General features: G+C 34.9%; 1 protein-coding gene across 7 annotated transcripts in view; it reads left to right on the top strand.

Annotated features, from left to right (window-relative positions):
• The window catches only part of Cdc42bpa (CDC42 binding protein kinase alpha), a 293703-nt gene that overhangs the window by 211345 nt on the left and 62372 nt on the right, over positions 1–19986 (top strand). For all 7 annotated transcript variants that reach the window (XM_026405769.2, XM_026405772.2, XM_026405770.2 and 4 more), the window contains 4 exons: positions 2592–2697; positions 3105–3253; positions 5781–5872; positions 8528–8604. In XM_026405769.2, coding sequence (XP_026261554.1) covers positions 2592–2697; positions 3105–3253; positions 5781–5872; positions 8528–8604 — 424 coding nt within the window. The remainder of the gene's footprint in view (positions 1–2591; positions 2698–3104; positions 3254–5780; positions 5873–8527; positions 8605–19986) is intronic.

The raw sequence follows: 19986 nt of genomic DNA on the forward strand, positions 1-19986 counted from the left end.
AAAATTCTTTTAATTTTTGTTTATCTTGGAAGGTGTTTATTTCATTATCAAACCTGAAGCTTAATTTTGCTGGATACAAGATTCTTGGTTGGAACCCATTATCTTTCAGCGTTTGAAATACATTGTTCCAGTATCTTCTAGCTTTCAGAATCTGTGTTGAAAAATCAGCTGTTAACCTAATTGGTTTACCTCTCTAAATGTCATCTGCTTCCTTTCTCTTGTGGCTTTTAAAATTCTCTCCTTGTTCTGTATGTTGGGTATTTTCATTATAATGTGTCTTGGTGTGGATCTCTTGTGGTTTTATACATTCGGTGTCCTGTAGGCTTCTAGGATTTGGATTTCCGTTTCATTCTTCATGTCTGGAAAGTTTTCTAAAATTATTTCATTGAACAGATTGCTTATTCCTTTGGTTTGGACCTCTATATCTTCCTCTAATCCAATAACTCTTAAATTTGGTCTCTTTATGTTATCCCAAATTTCTTGGATGTTCTGCTCGTGGTTTCTTATCAGCCTTTCTGAGCAGTCTAGACTCTTTTTGAGATGATATACTTTGTCTTTGTTGTCTGATGTTCTGACTTCTAATTGTTCTACTCTGCTGGTGATACTCTCATTTAAGTTTTTAATTTGGTTTACAATTTCCTTCATTTCCAGGATTTGTGTTTGATTTTTTTGTATAACCTCTATCTCCCTGTAGAGTTGATCTTTTGCTTCTTGGATTTGTTTATCTAATTCATTGTCAAAGTGATCTTTCATTGTCTGCATTTACTGTCTAAGGTCTTCCTTGAGACTCCAGATCATTTGAGGCATGTATATCTTGAAATCTTTATCTGACATTCTTTCTGTTGTAGTTTTAACTCCTCTATTATTGAGTTGTCCTGCATTGTTTGTGGTCCTTTTTTCCCTTGTTTTTTTTCATGTTGCTCACATTTCTTTCCAGCTCTGTGTGACTGTTGTGTTCTTATTTTTCTCCTATAGATTTGTATTGCTCTTGTATAGTTCTGAGAGCTCTCCTTTGTGATGGGAGATAATGTCTAGAGATGTTGGATTCAATTGTAATTTAAAATAAATTCATTAGCTTCATAAAAGGCTTATAGATTCTGGTGGCGTACAGAGAACTGAGGGTCGGGTGTAGGACTTTAGCAGGAAAGATGTGAGGGTATGGGGGTTTATACATCTTAGCTACTTTGGAGAACTCTAATGAAGTTATTAACAGGAGAATAGACAGGAATTACAGAGGTAATTTAGGGTAGCTAAGTATGTGGGAGGATAATAAGAAGCATAGAAACATTCATCTACTTGCATTTAGTAAATTACACGTAGTAGAAGTAGTAACGGTTGGGAGAGGAATCCAAGGAGAAAGAAAAGTCAAAAGAAAAGAAGAAGAAAAAGGGGGGAAGAGATAAGAAAAAGAAATGAAAAAAGAGGAAAAGTTAGAAGAAAAAGATAAAAGGAAAGAAGGAAACAGGAAAAAAAATGCACTCTTAGAATTCTGTTTTCTTCTCTTCCAGTAGGTTTCATTGTGCATTCCAGGTTGAGTCTCTGCCCTCAGGTGGAGGAAGCGATCCTTGTGAGGTGGCTCTCCCTCCCCTGCCGGGTGCCTCTCCAGTCCCGGTCTCATTGGGTTGTTCCAGGTCTATCCCCCTCACTTCTCCTGCCCTCTAGGTCCCAGTGACTGGAACTCTTCTCCATAGTCCTGGGTTCACTCTGGGCTTGCGGTGCTCTGCTGAGAACTACCTCTGTGTTGGGTAGTCACCAAGTCATCACAGCTGTGGAGAGGGGAAGTTGGAAACCGGCAACCTGTTTTGTCTTATTCCCTCTGATAGCCATGCTCACCCAGAGCTGGCGAGAAATGTTTTGGGTTATCACAGCTGTGGGAGGGGGAGTTGGAGATCAGGCACCTTTTCAGTTTCACTCAGCTCTGATACATGGCCACCAAGAGCTGGCGAGAAAGGTTTTGAGTTATCACTGCTGGGGTGCTGGAAATCACACACCTGTTCTGATGCCAAAAACTTGTTGCCTGTAACAACCACCCAAAGCTGAGGAGGTGGATTTTCCAAGATGGTGACTGCCCATTTCGGTGTCCGGGTGTCCAGTGAGGAGGAGGGAGCTGGGCTATTTCTCCAATAAGTCCAGACTTCAGTCCTCCTCCGGTGCCCTGCGGAGTCGCGGGTCGCAGTCTGGCACGCTCTAGCTCCAAAGGATCTGTAAATCTGTGTCCCTATGCTGCCAGAACTCCGCAGGGCTCAACTCCACCCGTCTGCTGCGGGTTCCTGGGCTGCTGCGCTGCTGGCCGGTTTCCTTGCCTGGAGGGACTCAGATTTTCTCGCATTCTGGGCTGCGCTTGAAACCAACCACTGTTTAAAATCCTGTCACAGGCTCCATGAAGCTTAAATTCGTGAAAGGGCGCCCCTATGAGGGAGAGTGTCTGACCATTCACTCGGAGTCACACCAGTAACAAGTTCTCCTCTACTCCGCCATTTTGGAAGTCTTCTATTGCTTCTTTATGAAACTTTAAAATAGCGTATCTGTCACTGAAGTTTTTCTGTTTTACTTTTGTGCTTTATTTCTGTCTTCATGTGTGTGTATTTTAGGGTCAGTGATGAAAAGGATGCCCGAGGCTATCTTCAGGCCTTAGCTTCTAAAATGACTGAAGAATTGGAAGCATTAAGAAGTGCCAGCTTGGGTACACGAGCAACTGTAAGCTCTTCCATTTTGCATAGAAGCTTATCATATTAGATTACAAGGCTCAAAAAACACTATCATAAATCTGATTATTTATGTCAATTCTCCTAGGCATTAGCCTGCTGTAAGTTTTCAAGAGAAATCAGTTAGTTTAAGTCTTTACCAGTTTAGGAAAACAACACATAAATGCTTAACAATAGTCCATATGAATAGTCATTATTGAAAATAACTGTTAGGAAATATTCATTTGTATGTGAATATTGACCGTTATTTCTGAGTTTAATGAAAAACATTTTTGTAAATAATATTTCTATTCTAAGTGAAAATGGTTGGTGCTTATAAGTAGCTTTCGAATTCACCTGGATTATTAAGTTTAAATGTTTAAAATAGGGAGCTAAAAACACACTCTTTTTACTTTATAGGATATGCCCTGGAAAATGCGTCGTTTTGCAAAACTGGATATGTCAGCTAGACTGGAATTGCAGTCAGCTCTGGATGCAGAAATAAGAGCCAAACAGGCCATCCAAGAAGAGCTGAATAAAGTTAAAGCAGCTAACATCATAACAGAATGGTAAGATTGAAAAAATCTAGTCCAAGTAGAATCATTTCTTAGGTTTTTAACAATTGTTTAGAGAAATATTACATGTTTGCTTATCTGCCTAGTGCTTAAAAAAAAGATTTGAAAAAGGATCAGATGCTTTCAAGCTCTGTAAGTAGTGATAAGGGTTTTTTTAAATGTATTTTTTAGTTGTTGATAGGCTTTCATTTTATTTATTTATATGTGGTTCTGAGAATCGAATCCAGTGCCTTACTCATGCCAGACAAGTGTGCTACCGCTAAGCCCCAGCCCCAGCCCCAGCCCCAGTAAGATTTCTATACAGCCTCATTTTCCTCTCGCTTGTCCATAAAGTAGAATTAATAATATTTCATTGTTTATTTTCCCCTTATTTGTAAAGTTTAGTTAACTCTCATAGTTTATTAATCTAAATTTTTCTCATGTTCAAGAATATCATATTTGTTCTGGACACACCAACTCAAACCTATTATCCCAGTGACTTGAGCAGTTGACGCAGGAAGATCATAAGCTCGAGGCCCATCTCAGCAACTTAGTAAGACACTGTCTAAAGTTTAAAAAATAATAAAAAGGGCTGGAAATAAAGCTCAGTGGTAGAGCACTCCTAGGTTCAGTTCCAGTATTGGGGAGTGGGAGGAGAAGGAATATCATATTTTCCAGTTGTAGTGGCACAAATTTGTAATCCCAGATACTTGGGAGACTGAAGCAAGAGGATCAAGTTCAAGGCTGGCCTGGGCAACTGAGTGAGACCCTGTCTCAAAGTAAAATTTTTAAAAAGACTGGCGGTATAGCTTAGTGGTAGAGCACTTGTCTGTCATGTTCAAGGATCTTGGATTAATCCCTAATACCACAAAGAAAAAAATATATTTGTGTGAAATTGCAACATATGGTCAGAACAAAATAGAATTATTTGAAAATTGTGATCTCTACCCTTGGTCTTTTACATGTAAAGATTCTATTGACGGTAAATTTCATAAGGGCAGAATATCTTTTGATTATACTTATTTTTCATGTTTCTGTATTTCCTAAAAAATAGAATCTCCTAGTCTTAGAGGCTGTTAGCTAATGAACACATTCCCTCTATTGTCACAACAGTAGAGAAAATCATACTCTGAATATATAAATGATAAAATGAAAAATTATAATTGGATTGGATATAAATATGATTTCAAAATCAGTTAGGGGCTGAGAATGTGGTTTAGTGGTACAGCACTCACCTAGCATGCACGAAGCCCTGGGTTTGATTCTCAGTATTACAAAAAATACAACAAAAAAATTATAAGCTTGGACTGTGGTTGTGGCTCAGTGGTAGAGCACTTGCCTAACGTGTGTGGCACCGGTTTCAATTCTCAGCACTGCATATAAATAAATGCATAAAATAAAGATCCATCAACATTTTTAAAATTTTCTTTTTAATTAAAAAAAAAAGTGTAAGCTGGACATGGTGGCACATGCCTGTAGTACCAGCAGCTTCAGTAGCTGAGGCAGGAGGATCACAAGTTCAAAGCCAATCTCAACAATTTAGCATGTCAATAAGCAACTTAGTGACACTCTGTCTGAAATTTAAAAAAAAAAAAAAAAAAACAGATTAGGGATGTGGCTCAGGGATTAGTATTTTTTAAAAAGTCAGTATAGGTGATACAGAGGAAGAAAACAAAGTTCACATTTCAAATGAAACTATAAACACAAAGATCCTTTTGGTGCTCAGAATACTAAAAGTTCCAAAAGCAAGAGAAAAAATACAGGGCTATAAATTCACTTTTGATGGTGTGATCACAGCCTTAGACTTTAAACTGCACCCATTAATATTTTGAATCAAATCAAAGGCCAGATATATGGCACCCCTGTTGAATTATGAACTGTTTGTTATAAATGACACACATGAATTATGTTTTACTTACATGTGTTTATGTGGCGTTAAAAAGAACAGAAGTTTTTCTGGAGAATATGAATGAAACACAGTATAAAGACCTACTGAATGTCATTCTCTGTTGTAATTTGGAATAAATATAATTTTCCTGTGCCCAGGACACAGAGCTTACACTTAAAATATCCATAAAACAGGTATATAAACCAAATTGATAATTATAAACTTACAAATATGTTCTACTTTTATGGGTGTTTATGAATAAAATATAACAACTCTAAAATCAACTGATTTTATAACATTTTTAAAGTTAGTAATGTAGCTCAGGGCCAGGAAACTTTTTCTATAAAGGACCAGGTAGTAAATATTTTAGGTTTCAAGGACTATATAGCCTCCCTCAGAGCTACTCAACTGTGCTATTATAGTGTAAGGACAACTATAGTCAGTACTGAAATGAATGATTCTGATTGTGTTCTAATAAAACTTAATTTATATAATAGCAGGTGACAGGCTGTATTCATCCTGCCTAGAGTGGTTTGCAGTACCATGATTTAGCATGACTGACATTTAAACTAATTTAGTGAGCTACATACAAGATGCCTCCCTAGTCAGCAATAAAAAATTAATGACATGTTTTCTTTGTTTTTCTTATTTAAGTAAACTAAAAGATTCAGAGAAGAAGAACTTGGAACTCCTATCAGAAATCGAACAACTGATAAAGGACACTGAAGAGCTTAGATCTGAAAAGGGTATGGGAATGTGTGTTTGCATCAATCAGGACTTACTGTTTTGTCATGAATATATCGTATTACAAAAGAGTCAGCTTATTGTGTAGGTGGGAAAATTGTTCACATGTGCACTCAGGAACATGTGCATGTGTATATGATGCACACACACACACACATTTGGTAGACTGGTTTTGAGTAATTTTGTTTTATTTATTAGACATTGTTTTAAGAGGTTATAGTAACAGAAGAAGTCACTTTCCCATAAATTTACCAGTTCAGAAAGGTTATCTATTTAACATTTTTGTCACTGAAAAATTATACTGTGTAATACTCTGAAATGTTACCATCTAAATTAATCAGTCCAATAGTGGCAGTGTGTGTTCAGAACATGGTAAGGAGACTTCAACAAGTATTTATTTGTGCCTAGAAGGTCCAAAATCTTGAGAGGGATTCACTTTCAGGAGAGTTGAGAATACAATGTATGAAAGAACTAATGAGCAATCTAATTTTTATTAATTGGGCAATATAATAATGAAGAATTATTTTTTGACATTTCAGTGCCGCCTTCTAGTTTGATGCTTAATGTTGCTGGCCCTATGGGATTTCCCAAATTTATTACCATTTTCTTGAAAACATTACTTTTGTATTTTTTCTGTTACTGTGGAAGCTGATGTGCTTGTTAGCTTTATTACATGCATTTCTTAAACTTTCTTTCCATAATATACATATTAAGAATGTGAAGGTTTAGTAAAAATAAATTCATAATGTTATTTTTCTAAATAATGGGATATTTTACATTCAATTTTCAAAAATTCATTTTCCTAATAAAGGCTATCACTGAATACTTCACTAATTAATGGGGTTTATATTAAGCCCATGGGCTTCTTTCTCTGTCATTCCCCAGTGCCATTACATACTTAGAGATAAAGCTGGTTGGGTCTTTGAATCCAATCTAAAGTTGTGGAATACAGAGAGCAGTCACATAGAGGAGCTCACATGACAAAGCTATTTAAAGAAGTTGATGTTCAATAATTTTTTGTTGGTGGAATTCCTTACTGAAAAAGAGAAAGAAGGAGCCTCCAAAAACTGAATGGGAACTCAAATTAGGTACATGAGCTATCATGCTAAAATGGGTTTTAATTAATGAAGAGTAGACATTCCTCTGTCATGTATTTAAAAATTAAAACCAATTTAAAAAATTAATGAAGAGTAAAAAGAAGAAACATTTTTTAGTGAAGAGATAAAAATGAATACATAAGACCTGGTTCACTTGTGGCCCTAAAGCCAACTTAATAGGGAAAAAAACCAGTGCAGAGTATCATTTACATCAGATGACATTGACTATATCATTTTAAAATTAGTCCTAAACTTGAAAAAGAAAAGTCTTAAATTTATCACATTGTTTTGAAGAGGTGTTAACTAAAGCTTTATTGTTTGTATTTTGATTACTGCAAAAATAAAGTTTCACTGTTATAATGTATTATAGCTGCTTAAATATTATAAGGTGACATTTATGAAATGAAGACAAAGACTTTTTTAAAAAATGCCTTGTTTACACCTATATCCCCAGAATCTAGGGCAGTGGTACGTAATAGTCTCAACAAATATTTATTGACTGAATAAATTTCTGAACATATTGACCCATCTGGTAATTATGGTATATAATTAGAAAATAATATGGGAAAACACATAAAATGTCATTTCTTAAAGATATAGAAGTCAAAATTGTGTGATTGCTTGTTTTCTTGTTTTATCCTTCCTAGTATTTATCATCATTTTTATGTTTTAAGAAGTATTTTAGAGGGCTGGGGATGTGCCTTTAGTAGTAGTGTTTGCCTGGCATGCTCAAGGCCATGGATCCCCAGCACCCAGAGAAAAAAGAAGAATAAAAAATATTATTTTGAAAATTATGTGTTTAAAGTTAATATCATAGCCACAAGATATGTATGAATTTTTTAATTCATCTGAGAAAAACTGGAGTTTGGATTAATCATTCTTTTAGTTGAATAATACCTGCAGTCAGATTGATTAACTTTTTTTCATAATTAAATACATTTGTTTTATGACTGCATTATTGTCTTATTAAAGATTACTTATACTTGTGCTGTATGCTTGGTACACGTATTTCAAACAGAAACCTCATTTGGTGATAAAAATCACACATAACATATTTCATACATTAGATTGAAGTGGGTTATGAACTCCCAATTTTACCCCAAATGCAGATTGCAGAATCACATCGGTTACACATCCACAATTTTACATAATGCCCAATTAGTAATTGTTGTATTCTGCTACCTTTCCCTTTGTAATGTTGTGAACAACCAATTTAAAAAAAAAAAAATCACACATAAACAAGCACCTACATTCTCTCTAGACTATCAAAAGATTTAATTTGGGTTTTTTAATTATGTACCAGATAGAAAAAGAAAGAAATCCCATAACAAGTAACTCAAGAACAAATATTTGATAGAAGTAGATGTTATTTAATTGTTGAGTGGTAGTCTAGGAAAAAATAATGTAATTTGGCTTTTCAAATACGTAGCATTAATAATATTGATCAGCTTTGAAATATGATATTTGAGAATAGATTTCATAGATTGAGACAGGAAAGGTTATCCATAAAAATTAGTATTGATTGTTCTAGTTTTAAAAAAAGTTGCTGCTGTTTTCTAGGTATAGAGCACCAAGACTCACAGCATTCTTTCTTGGCATTTTTGAATACGCCTACCGATGCTCTGGATCAATTTGAAGTAAGTGCTGAACTTTTTAAGTATCCTTTGTAGTCAATTTAAAATTCACTTTGTGATTTAAAATTTATTTGCAATAAAACTGTTTTATTGCATCTCACATAAAAGGTTCTAGAATCCTATAAAACAGCAACATAATAGGGAAGTAATATGTTCTGGATTCTTATGGAAAGTATAATCACACTTGTATTTAACAGAACATCCAAGAAAGGTGTAAATATGAAAGTCATTGTTAGTTTTAAAAGCATTTGAACTTCCCTAAGAAGCAAATCCCAACTTTTAAAATAATTTTGACATTTTTTTATTCCAAAGTACAGAGCCACAGTAAAAAAAAAAATAAGTGAAAAATTTGAAGCTCACAATAGTGTATTGGTGTTTCTTGTTACAAATCTGTTCATTTTTAAAAAAGTATATAAAGAAATGCTTCATGTTAAAAGTATTACATCCACTGTTAGGCAGATTCCACAATAATGAAATGGTGATTATATAATACTTGTCATTCCTTATCTTATTTAAATTTTTGGCTGAAAAAAATCAGTGTCATGCTATAAAGTATATTTTTGTCTCAAAAAATTCAAGTTGGTAATATTTTTATTCAGCAAACCAGAATCATGTGTCTATATGCAAGGAGCTGTTCTAAGTGCTGGAGATACAGTAGTGACCCAAAGTGACAAGTCCCCCTGACAAAGAAGTAACATTCTGGTGGGAAGAACTAGAAGCAGAGATTCTGTTACTTACTTTTAGTTGTTATTTTCATAAGTGCTTATATTTAATTTTATTATTAATGATTTGCCATGAGCTTCATTTTATTATACTTTGGGCATGGTGTATGAATTATATTTCATTCCTTTGGAAAAAGAAACACTCTAAAAAGTAATTAATGAATCATGAAAGTTTCTTGAAAACAATGACAGTGACTGCTTTTCTCATTTATTTATTTGAATTAATGTCATTTGCCTTTCAATTGTTTTACAAAATTTTTGATTTATTATTTGTTCCTATTAAATTGCTTCATCCATATTTTCTATTTTTTTATTGCTGTATTCGTTAAATAGGATTCCTTTTCTTCTTCCTCATCCTCACTGATTGATTTTTTGGATGACGTAAGTCTTTGATTTTCAAACCAATGCATCCTTCAGTAAAAGAGATCAGTGAATTTATATGAAGAGTTTGTTTAGTAATGCAGTCAGTTTTAGAAATACTACGTTTGTAAATATATCTGTGAGCCAAAATGTGCTTCCTTCTTATATATAATGGATAATCATTATTAAACATAAAGTAAAAAATATACTTCAAAAATGCTTTGACCTTTGGAAAATCTCTATTTCCATTTTTTACAATTCTAAAGACTAGAATTATTTAATTATTGTCACTGTATGTGTAAATAATTGCTTATTTTTATTTTTCATGATTTCTATTTTACTTTCCCCTTTTGTTTTCAGCACTTTACTATTTATTTCTATGTTGGTTAAAATAAACCTATGATGGTATAATCAGAAAAAATTGCCATTTTTTGTAAGTTAAATTCTCCAATAGATATTATTATAACACAATAAGATGGTATCAATCTATTTTTAAAGCTGACAGAATTTCTTTTCTAATGGGAGCATAATTTTACTTAGCATCTGTACTAAATGCTTTATAAATTGACTGCATTATCATTTTCTCTCCTAAATTAATTTTATAGATTTAATAATTTGGAAGTTCCTATTAACTGTGTATGATACATTCATTCTCTTTACAGTACTGTATGTTTTATACATTTTCTCTATTCCACATTAAATGCACAGTAATTCTGTTATATAGCATTTTGTTATCTTGTTGAACATTGGTTCTACGCAGAAATGAGGAAATACAATTAATTCAAATGCAAAATTATGCATAAAACCAGAAGATATTCTTTAAATGTATAATTTCTTATATTTTCCTACGTAGAATATTATTGTTAGAAAGTATTTAGCATGATTTTCCATTAAAGGAACTTGTTGATCTGGATTTTTTCAAATTATTGAACAAAAAAAATTGATTTTTGGTAAGTTTGAAATACTGATGCCAGAGCTTACACGTTTCCATTCTAAGTGGACACTTGTTCCTCAGAAAAAGAATTGTTCTGGCTAATTCTATAGTGTAATCAAAAAGGTTACTCTCTTGATATACAATGGTACAGCGTGTTATAAACTGCTCTTAAAATACTCAGTAGGGTATTTCCATACAGATATTACTCAGAAAGAATGAAAAGGAAGTTTGAGTAAATTACTTAGGTCCCTCCATTAGAAAACCGTTTTCATTTTTCTAAGAAACTCTTGCCTCCATCCTCTTGCCACGCATTTAAAAAAAAAAAACTCTGAATGCAAAACATAAGAGCAATATGTATTTTGGCAAATAAATGAGCTCTTTCCAAGAAGATCTTCAGAAATCCCTCTGCCAGGTACCTGGCTGGTTTCTGTTCTCAGACACACTTTACCACTGCCACCCAGACCCTCAGATGAAATGAATGAGTGCCCGAATCACAGCCGTTTCCCACTGTTACTTTCCCTTAGGGAGTATACTCCTTTATTCTTTACCCACTTTTAAATAATACAAGCTCAGTTTAAATATACAACTAAAGTTTATGCTAGTGCGAAGGAACTCCTAGGACAAAGTAGAAATGAGCTGTGTTCACAAAACCTGTGGAATCTTTGATCTATACTCCATCTCTTAAAAGAGGTAATATTAAAACTCCATCCTCTCATTGTTTTGATGAAACACATAGCTCAAGTCCTGCCTATTCCACTTTCTAGGTATATAGTTTGGAGAATGTAAGCAGTAATTTCTTTGCTTAAGGTTGCTCATTTGACAGATAGGAATAATAATGGCAATTAATCCCCTTAACTGGTTTAAAGAGTTAAAAATAAACTGTAATATCCACAGTAATATTGGTATTATTTACTTATTCTTAATGGGCTGCTTCCCTTCTCTTCCTCTATTCCCTTCAGCTTCCTTGTCCATTAATTTAATTTCATTTAACTCAGCCTTTTATTCACCACCAATATGAATTATAATACTTTCCTTTGGAATTGTTGAATCCCATTGCCACAGAAAAATGATTTTTATCTGTCAGAGGGAAAGCCTACAATAAGCTTCCATTTTTTAAAAATTCCTATTCTTAATGTATATTTTATTGCACAAATCTCTTGTTTCTTGTTCATAATTATGATCACCTTTCCCAGAGTTATCCATTTATTTCATTCTCAAAGTCATGGTAGAGAGATGTTTTAAACAGTAGTATTCATTCTTTGACATATGCTAGGTTCATCATCCAAGCTGTTTAGTGTAAAACTCAAGTTCTATAGCTCCCTTTCTGAAGGCATTTGGATTTTTAGGGAACAAATGAAATCTTGATTTTTCTTTGTTACAAATCTGGTTATATGTTGTGTATGTTGTGCTTATAATATGTGACTCTTCCCTATAGCAAGTAGATTTCAATGTTTAATTAATCTAAAATATTATGCCTCTGCTCATTATTTTCTGTTTTTTATCTTATTGCTATAGGAATGATTATGTTGAAGATCTAAAATCTGAATTGCATCTGGAGCTTATATAGAGAGAAGGGAATAAAGTATATATCAAGTAAAATGGGAGAAATCAAGTTTCCTTGGGTGTCCGTACATCATTGACATTCCTTTCTTCCCCTAGAAGACTGGTTCCTCATGTTGCTCTCTGATTTTTCCAAATTTTACCACTGGTGCATCTTCTTCAAAGTTACCTTTCATTTTCTTCCTCCTTCTTATTCCTTTATTTACTACAGTGTACATAATCACTCTCTTACACTTAATTTTTCCCCAGCATTTTTTGCCTATTAATTCAAATAAATGCTGGAATTTTGTCAAAATAAGAAAGTGTTCAGAGAAGGCTGTCTTCTTTTTAAATCATAATGTATAGTCACCTGCTTCTACATAGAGTAGCCTTGATGGACAGGAAGTAGTGTATGTAATATGAATCACCTCATTACCTCTGGGAAAATGAGAGCAGTAACTAGGCAGAGAATGTAGGCATTTGGGCTTTCTTTACAAACAGTCACTTTGTTTTTTTTTGTTTTGTTTTGTTTTGTTTTTTGGTACTGAGGATTGAATTCAGGGGTGCTCCACCACTGAGCCACATCCCCAGCCCTATTTCATGTTTTATTTAGAGACAGGGTCTCACTGAGTTGCTTAGTGACTCACCATTGCTGAGACTGGCTTTGAACTTGTGATCCTTCTGCCTCGGCCACCTGAGCCTCTGGGATTACAGGCATGCGCCACTGGACCCAGCCACAAATAGTCACTTTTAAAGGAGAAAAAAAAACCTTAGAAAATATTTAGTCCAGTGATTTTTAGCCATTATTTATCACAACATTTTCCAATTAGTAAGAGTGGATAAATAGATCATTCTACCATTTGTAAAAGTGGCTTTTGTTAGGGTTCTCAACCGTTGAGGGGAAAAGAAAATATTCTACCTAGCATTCATTAGGACAAATAAACAAGGGTTTGAGTTAATTTTGAAAGAAATTGAGAATATTTTAATGAGTGGTCTCTTGGGTAAGGTATTCCATTATTAAGAAAGCAATAGAACATCTGACTTCTGATGGAAATTGTTGTCTCTTCTATCCTCATCTTTGCTCTCAATCCCATATATCCAATCCTGGACTGCCTCTGATTAGTCCATACTAGGCCAGTCTCATCCTCTAGGTAACCAACAGGGGAAAGACAAGTGGAGATCAGTGGCCTGGATTTTCTCATTTGTCTCCTGCATCCTCTCCTTTCTTCCCAGGAGTAACAAATCCAGAGAGCATCACACCAAGCTTACAGCAGTCCTACTCGATTCAGTTCATTTGAGTTCTATTAAATAACAATTCTATACTCTGTTCATTTGGACCTAGTTCACAAAAATGGAAATTGCCCACTTTCCTGGCAAATACAAATGTGCTCAACTTGCTTTTTGGAAATTTTCTAACTCTGATATACAGAGGAAGGAGTTAATCAAGGAATTAAAGCTCTAGAATATAAAAGTCAGGCATGGAAGAGATTGTGTTTCTTGAGTTCATCTGTTTTTGTGCACCTCATACTGCTTTCCTTTCTCATTCTCTGGCATATATGAGAAACAACCGTCTGAGCTGGAAGGATTTGTGTTTTGTGTTTTGTTTTGTAGTATTGGAGACTGAACAGTCTCATGCATGGTAGGCAAGTGCTTTACCACTGATCTTCATCCCCTGTCCTGTAAGCTTATTTTTTTTTAATTCACATTTGAATTAAATGGGGTATAATTTCTCATTTTTCTGAGTGTACAGGTTGCAGAATCACATTGGTCATACAGTCATGTAAATACATATAGCTATAATAATGTCTATTTTATTCTGCTGTCCTTCCTATCCCCACTTCCCCTCCCCTCCCATCATTTCTCTCTACCCAATCTAATGTGAGACATTTCTTTTTTTTTCCTCTCCTCAAATTGTAATACATGTATTCTATATAACGATGAGGGTCTCCTTCCTTCTTCCATGCAATTTCCCTTCTCCCTCCCATTCCTTCCCACCTCTCTTCCCTATTTAGTGGTAATCTTCTCATGCTCTTCCTCCTTACTCTATTTTGAGTCACCCCCCCCCCTTATATCAGAGAAGACATTCGGCATTTGTTTTTTAGGGATTGGCTAACTTCACTTAGCATAATCTGCTCTAATGCCATCCATTTCTCTGCAAATGCCATGATCTTGTTATTGTTTAGTGCTGAGTAATGTTCTATTGTGTATAAATGCCACATTTTAAAATCCATTCATCCATTGAAGGACATCTAGGTTGGTTCCACAGTCTAGCTATTGTGAAATGTGCTGCTATAAACATTGATGTGGCTGTGTCCCTATAGTATGCTGTTTTTAGGTCTTTTGGGTGTAGTCCAAGAAGGGGAATGATTGGGTCAAATAGTGGTTCCATTCCAAGCTTTCCAAGAAATCTCCATACTGCTTTCCAAATTGGCTGCACCAATTTGCAGTCCCACCAGCAGTGTATCACCAGCAGTGTATGAGTGTACCTCCCCCCCCCCCCCCCCCCCGCATCCTCGCCAGCACTTGTTGTTGTTGACTTCATAATGGCTGCCATGTAAGCTTGGTTTTAACATACAAAATCTTACTCAAGTAGGGGCTACTGCACGTCCCTATAATCCCAGTTACTTGGGAAATTGAGGCAGGAGGAATGCAGGCTAGAGGCCAGCTGGGGCAACATAGTGAGACCCCATCTCAAGGGGGAAAAAATTACTAAAAATGTCCCAAAAGATTTAATTTCAATCAGGATATCTCTTGCCCTTCATTCACACATCTTTTGATTTTTCTCTTATTCTCTCCCTCGGCTTCTTTTTACATTTTCTCATAACCCGTCACGGAGGTTTGAGACTTGGCAGCATAATTTTAGTTACATCTGGGGCAGATTGATCGTACATGTGAATTAGAAGAACACTTTTTTAAATTTTTTTAAATTTTTGATTTGTATATATGACAACAGAATGCATTACAATTCATATTATACATATAGAGCATAGTTTTTCATATCTCTGGTTGTACACAAAGTAGAGTCCCATCCTTCATGTCTTTTTACATGTACTTAGAGTATTGATGACCATCGCATTCCATCATCTTTCTTACCCCTATGTTCCGTTTCTTCCCCTCCCTCCCTTTTTCCCCTTTGCCTTGTCTAGAGTTCATTTAATCCTCCCATCAATTCCCCCTCCCAAAGCATATTTTGGATCAGCATCTTTAAATCAGAGAAATCATTTGACATTTGGTTTTTTGGTATTGGCTAATTTCACTTAGCATTATATTCTCCAGCTTCTTCCATTTACCTGCAAATGCCATAATTTTATTCTCTTTTAATGCTGAATAATATTTCATTGTGTATATATACCACAGTTTCTTTATCCATTCATCTATTGAAGGGCATCTAGGTTGTTAGCTATTGTGAATTGTTTTACAATAAACATTGATTGGCTGTGTCCTTGTAGTATGCTATTTTTAAGTCCTTTGATATAGATTGAGGAGTGGGATAGCTGGGTCAAATGGTGGTTCCATTCCCAGTTTTCCAAGGATTCTTCATTCTGCTTTCCATATTGGCTGCACCAGTTTGCAGTCCCACCAGCAGTGTATATTGAGTGTGCCTTTTTCCCGCATCCTCACCAACATTTATTGTTGTTTGTATTCTTAATAGCTGCCATTCTGACTGGAGTGAGATGAAATCTTAAGAGTAGTTTTGATTTGCATTTCTCTGATTGCTAAAGGTGTTGAACAGTTTTTCATATATTTGTTGATTGATTGTATATACTCTTCTGAGAAGTGTCTGTTCAGTTCCTTGGCCCATTTATTGATTGGGTTATTTTTTTATGTTAAGATTTTTTTAAATTTTATTAGTTATTGATGGACCTTTATTTATTGATTTGTTTATATGTGGTGCTGAGAATCAAACTCAGTGCCTCACACATGCTAGGCAAGTGTTCTACCACTGAGCCACAACCCCAGCCCCTGGTGTTAAGATTTTTGAGTTCTTTATATATTCTAGAGATCAGTGCTCTATGATTGTATACCTAGAAAACCCAAAAAAAATCCACCAGAAAAGTTCTAGAACTAGCAAATGAATTCAGCAAAGCAGCAGGATACAAATCAACACCCATAAATCAGAGGCATTTGTTTATATCAGTGACATAACTTCTGAAAGGGAAACAAGGAAAACTACCTCATTTACAATAGCATCAAAAAAATAAAATAAAATATTTGGGAATCAGCTTAACAAAAGTTGGGTGAAAAACCTCTACAATGCAAACTACAGAACACTAAAGAAAGAAATTAAAGAAGACCTTAGAAGGTGGAAAGATCTGCCTTGTTCTTGGATAAGCAGAACTAATATTGTCAAAATGACCATAGTACCAAAAGCACTATTCAGATTTAATACAATTCCTATCAAAATCCCAATGACATTCCTCATAGAAATAGAAAAGCAGTCATGAAATTTACCTGGAAAAATAAGAGACCCAGAATAGCTAAAGCAATCCTAAGCAAGAAGAATGAAGCAGGGGGCTGGGATTGTGGCTCAGTGGTAAAGTGCTCTCCTAGCATGCATGAGGCATTGGGTTTGATCCTCATCACCACATAAATGTAAAATAAAGATATTGTGTCCACCTAAAACTAAAAAATAAATATTTTTTGAAAAAGTGAAGCAGGTGGCATTACTGTACCAGACCTTAAACTATACTATAGAGCAGTAGTAACAAAAACAGCATGCTGTTGGCACCAAAATAGACTTGTAGACCAATGGTTCAGAATAGAGGACACAGAGACTAACCCACATAATTACAGTTATCTCATATTTGACAGAGGCACTAAAAACGTACATTGAAGAAAATATAGCCTCTTAAACAAATGGTGTTGGGAAAATTGGAAATCCATATGCAACAAAATGAAATTAAGCCCCTGTCTCTCACCATACACAAAATTCAAGCCAAAGGACCAAAGACCTAGGAATTAAACCAGAGATTCTGTGTCTATTAGAAGAAAATCATGTGAGATTAGGCCCCAACTTCCTCAAGACTCCTATAGCATAAGAATATCAAGAATCAATAAATGGGATAGATTCAAACTAAAAAGCTTCTTCTCAGCAAAAGAAACAATCAGTGAGGTGAATAGAGAGCCTACTAATTGGGCACAAATTCTTACCACATGCACATCAGACAGAAGAACACATTTTTAAAACATTTATTGTAAAGTTTTCTTTAAACCTATGACAGAAATTAGGGCTGGCTACTCCTAAGAGATTAAAGCATTCCTAAAATTTTCTCCTTCACTTCTTATTTTAACTTTGATCCACATATTCAGTATAATTCAACTGAGAGTTCTCATATTTCAGAAGATTATCATTTGTGGTCCTCCCCAAGTTTAGGCAATACTGGTTGGGCATCTCTTGTCCACCATATGCAGGACCAGAAGTATTTCAGATTTTAGAATTTTTGGGGTTTGAAATGTTCACATAGACCTTTCCAATTTTTAGATTTTGTTAATCTAAAAATCCCAAATCCTCCAATATTAAAATAAAAAACAGATTTCAGATTTTCTGATTAGGGATGCTTAATCTATATGTTTTATTTAATTGTACATATTTTATTTTATATTTTTGTTATATATCATGTAATATATTTAGCCAATCTAAAGGGGACAAATACCATGACTACATAGTCTACCTCTTATTTCTTTGGTATTTATTAAATAAAACTCTCAGGATTCATTCATTAACTGAACCTTTAAAACTATCAACTAAATTTCGTGTCCCTAAGATTGATTTTTTGTTTTGGTTTTTGCTTGTACATTTACCTGTATATTCAGCCTTAAAGTTCTTGTGGGTTTTTCATAGACAAAGATATATGCAATTGTATAATTAAGTCAGGTTGCTGATTTGCAGCATTTGCCATGAACCAAATTTTAGCAGTAGTGTTTATATAAAACCATGGTCTTGGAGGGTATATGTGGGGTTCTGGGTATTTTCTTATAATTGTATTTTAGGGAAAACCCTTCTAATGTGGTAAGAAACTATTGCTGTTGTGATTAGTATCATTATTAGCTTTACACAATGCCAGTTTAGAAAATATATTGTCGTTCTTACTCAAAAGATAATTTTGAGAGACATTTTTACTTGTTTTTAGTATAATATTTACTTTGAGATATTCTTACTCTTTTCATGATTTTATTCTAAGACACTAGAACATAGGGCCAAAAGATAAAGGTTTCTTTATTAAAATTTTGGCACTTTTTACATGTGTAGTAGAATTCCCTGCACAATGATACATACAAAGATTGATCAGATGTAGAAGTAAACCTCCAAATGCGTATTTTATTATTAGAAAAAAAATTATATAGTGATAAACTGTTTTAGTCAGATTTTGTTGTTCCTGTGACCAAATACCCAATAAGAACAGTTTAAGAGGGAAAAGTTTATTTTGGATCTCATGATTTCAGAAGTCTCAGTCCACAGATGGTCAATACATCCCTAGGAACTCAAGGGGAGGCAGAACATCATGGTGAAGGAAATCAACTGGGAACATGGCACCAGGAAGCAGAGGGGGTGGGGGGGTAGGTAGGGAGAGAGAAAGAGAAAGACACAGACAGACAAACACTCTACTCATCAGGGTTAAAACATACATCCCAAAGGCCTACCACCCCCACCCCCCCCCAGTGACCCACCTTCTCCAGCCACATACCCTACCTGCCTTCAGTTATCACTCAGTTAATTCCTATCAGGGAATTAATTCACTGATTGGTTAAGGTTCTCATAATCCAGTCATTTCACCAAACTTTCTTCCATTGTCTCACACATGAGCTTTTGGAGGACACCTACTATCTAAACCATAATATGGACTATACAATGTAGAAAGCAGTAAATGTCATGAGAAATACCTTGATTAAGCCCTACGATGTTCAGAAGAATTCATTCTTTCATGAAAATTTTTAAATTTATAGGATTTATGCCAAAAGAATAATTATATTTCCTGTCCTTAAGAATCTGACCGTCTGATGGAAAAGACAAATAAGTAGGTAATTACAATATGAGGTAGGAAGTAAAAGGATGAAGCAGGTATAGATGAGAAATGAGTTTGAAGATATAAGAAAGGGCCAGAATCAGTATGACTATTCTGAATCATGGAGTTTAGGTTCAATTAGTCTTATCTGTAATAATAATTAAAAGATTTAAAAGAGTTTTGGAAAGGTGGCAGCTTCATTTTGGACAAGTTAAGTTGTAGCAGCCTAGCGTGGGGCAGTGGTATGTGCCTATAGACTCAGCTTTGGCTTTGGAAGATCACTTGAGCCCAGGAGTTTGAGACCAGCCTGTGTAACATACAGAGACCTGTTTTAAAATTTTTTTTAATAATTAAAGAATTTTTAAAAGATGCACAAAAGGAGAAGGAGAGAAATGACTAGAGAAAATATCCTGTAAAAAAAACTGAGGGAGTGGAAGTACTCTCAGCAGGCATCCCGTGTAGCAGAGGTGGCTGGTTAGATCAGACAAATTGGGTACCAGTGCCCTGATATTGGAGTGGTCAAAGCAGAAGCCAGATTGTCTAGGGTTAAGAAGTGATGTGGGAGGTTAGAAGTGCAGACCATGATTTTCTACCACTTAGGGGAAAGTTTGAATCTCACTGAGAAGGTTTGAATTCTAGATTCACCACTTAACCAGTTTTAAGACCTTAGGCAAGTTAATCTGTTATCTTCATCTTTAAAATGGGGATCATAATGCCTGCCTTATTTTCTGTGAGAATTAAAGGAGTCTATATAGGGAAAACATTTCAGAAAGTACTATTCATACTCTGCACATGGGCTTGGATTGTGGCTCAGTGGTATAGTGAG

This window comes from Urocitellus parryii, chromosome 9 (genome assembly GCF_045843805.1).
Source record: "Urocitellus parryii isolate mUroPar1 chromosome 9, mUroPar1.hap1, whole genome shotgun sequence".
NCBI classification, from domain to species: Eukaryota; Metazoa; Chordata; class Mammalia; order Rodentia; family Sciuridae; genus Urocitellus; species Urocitellus parryii.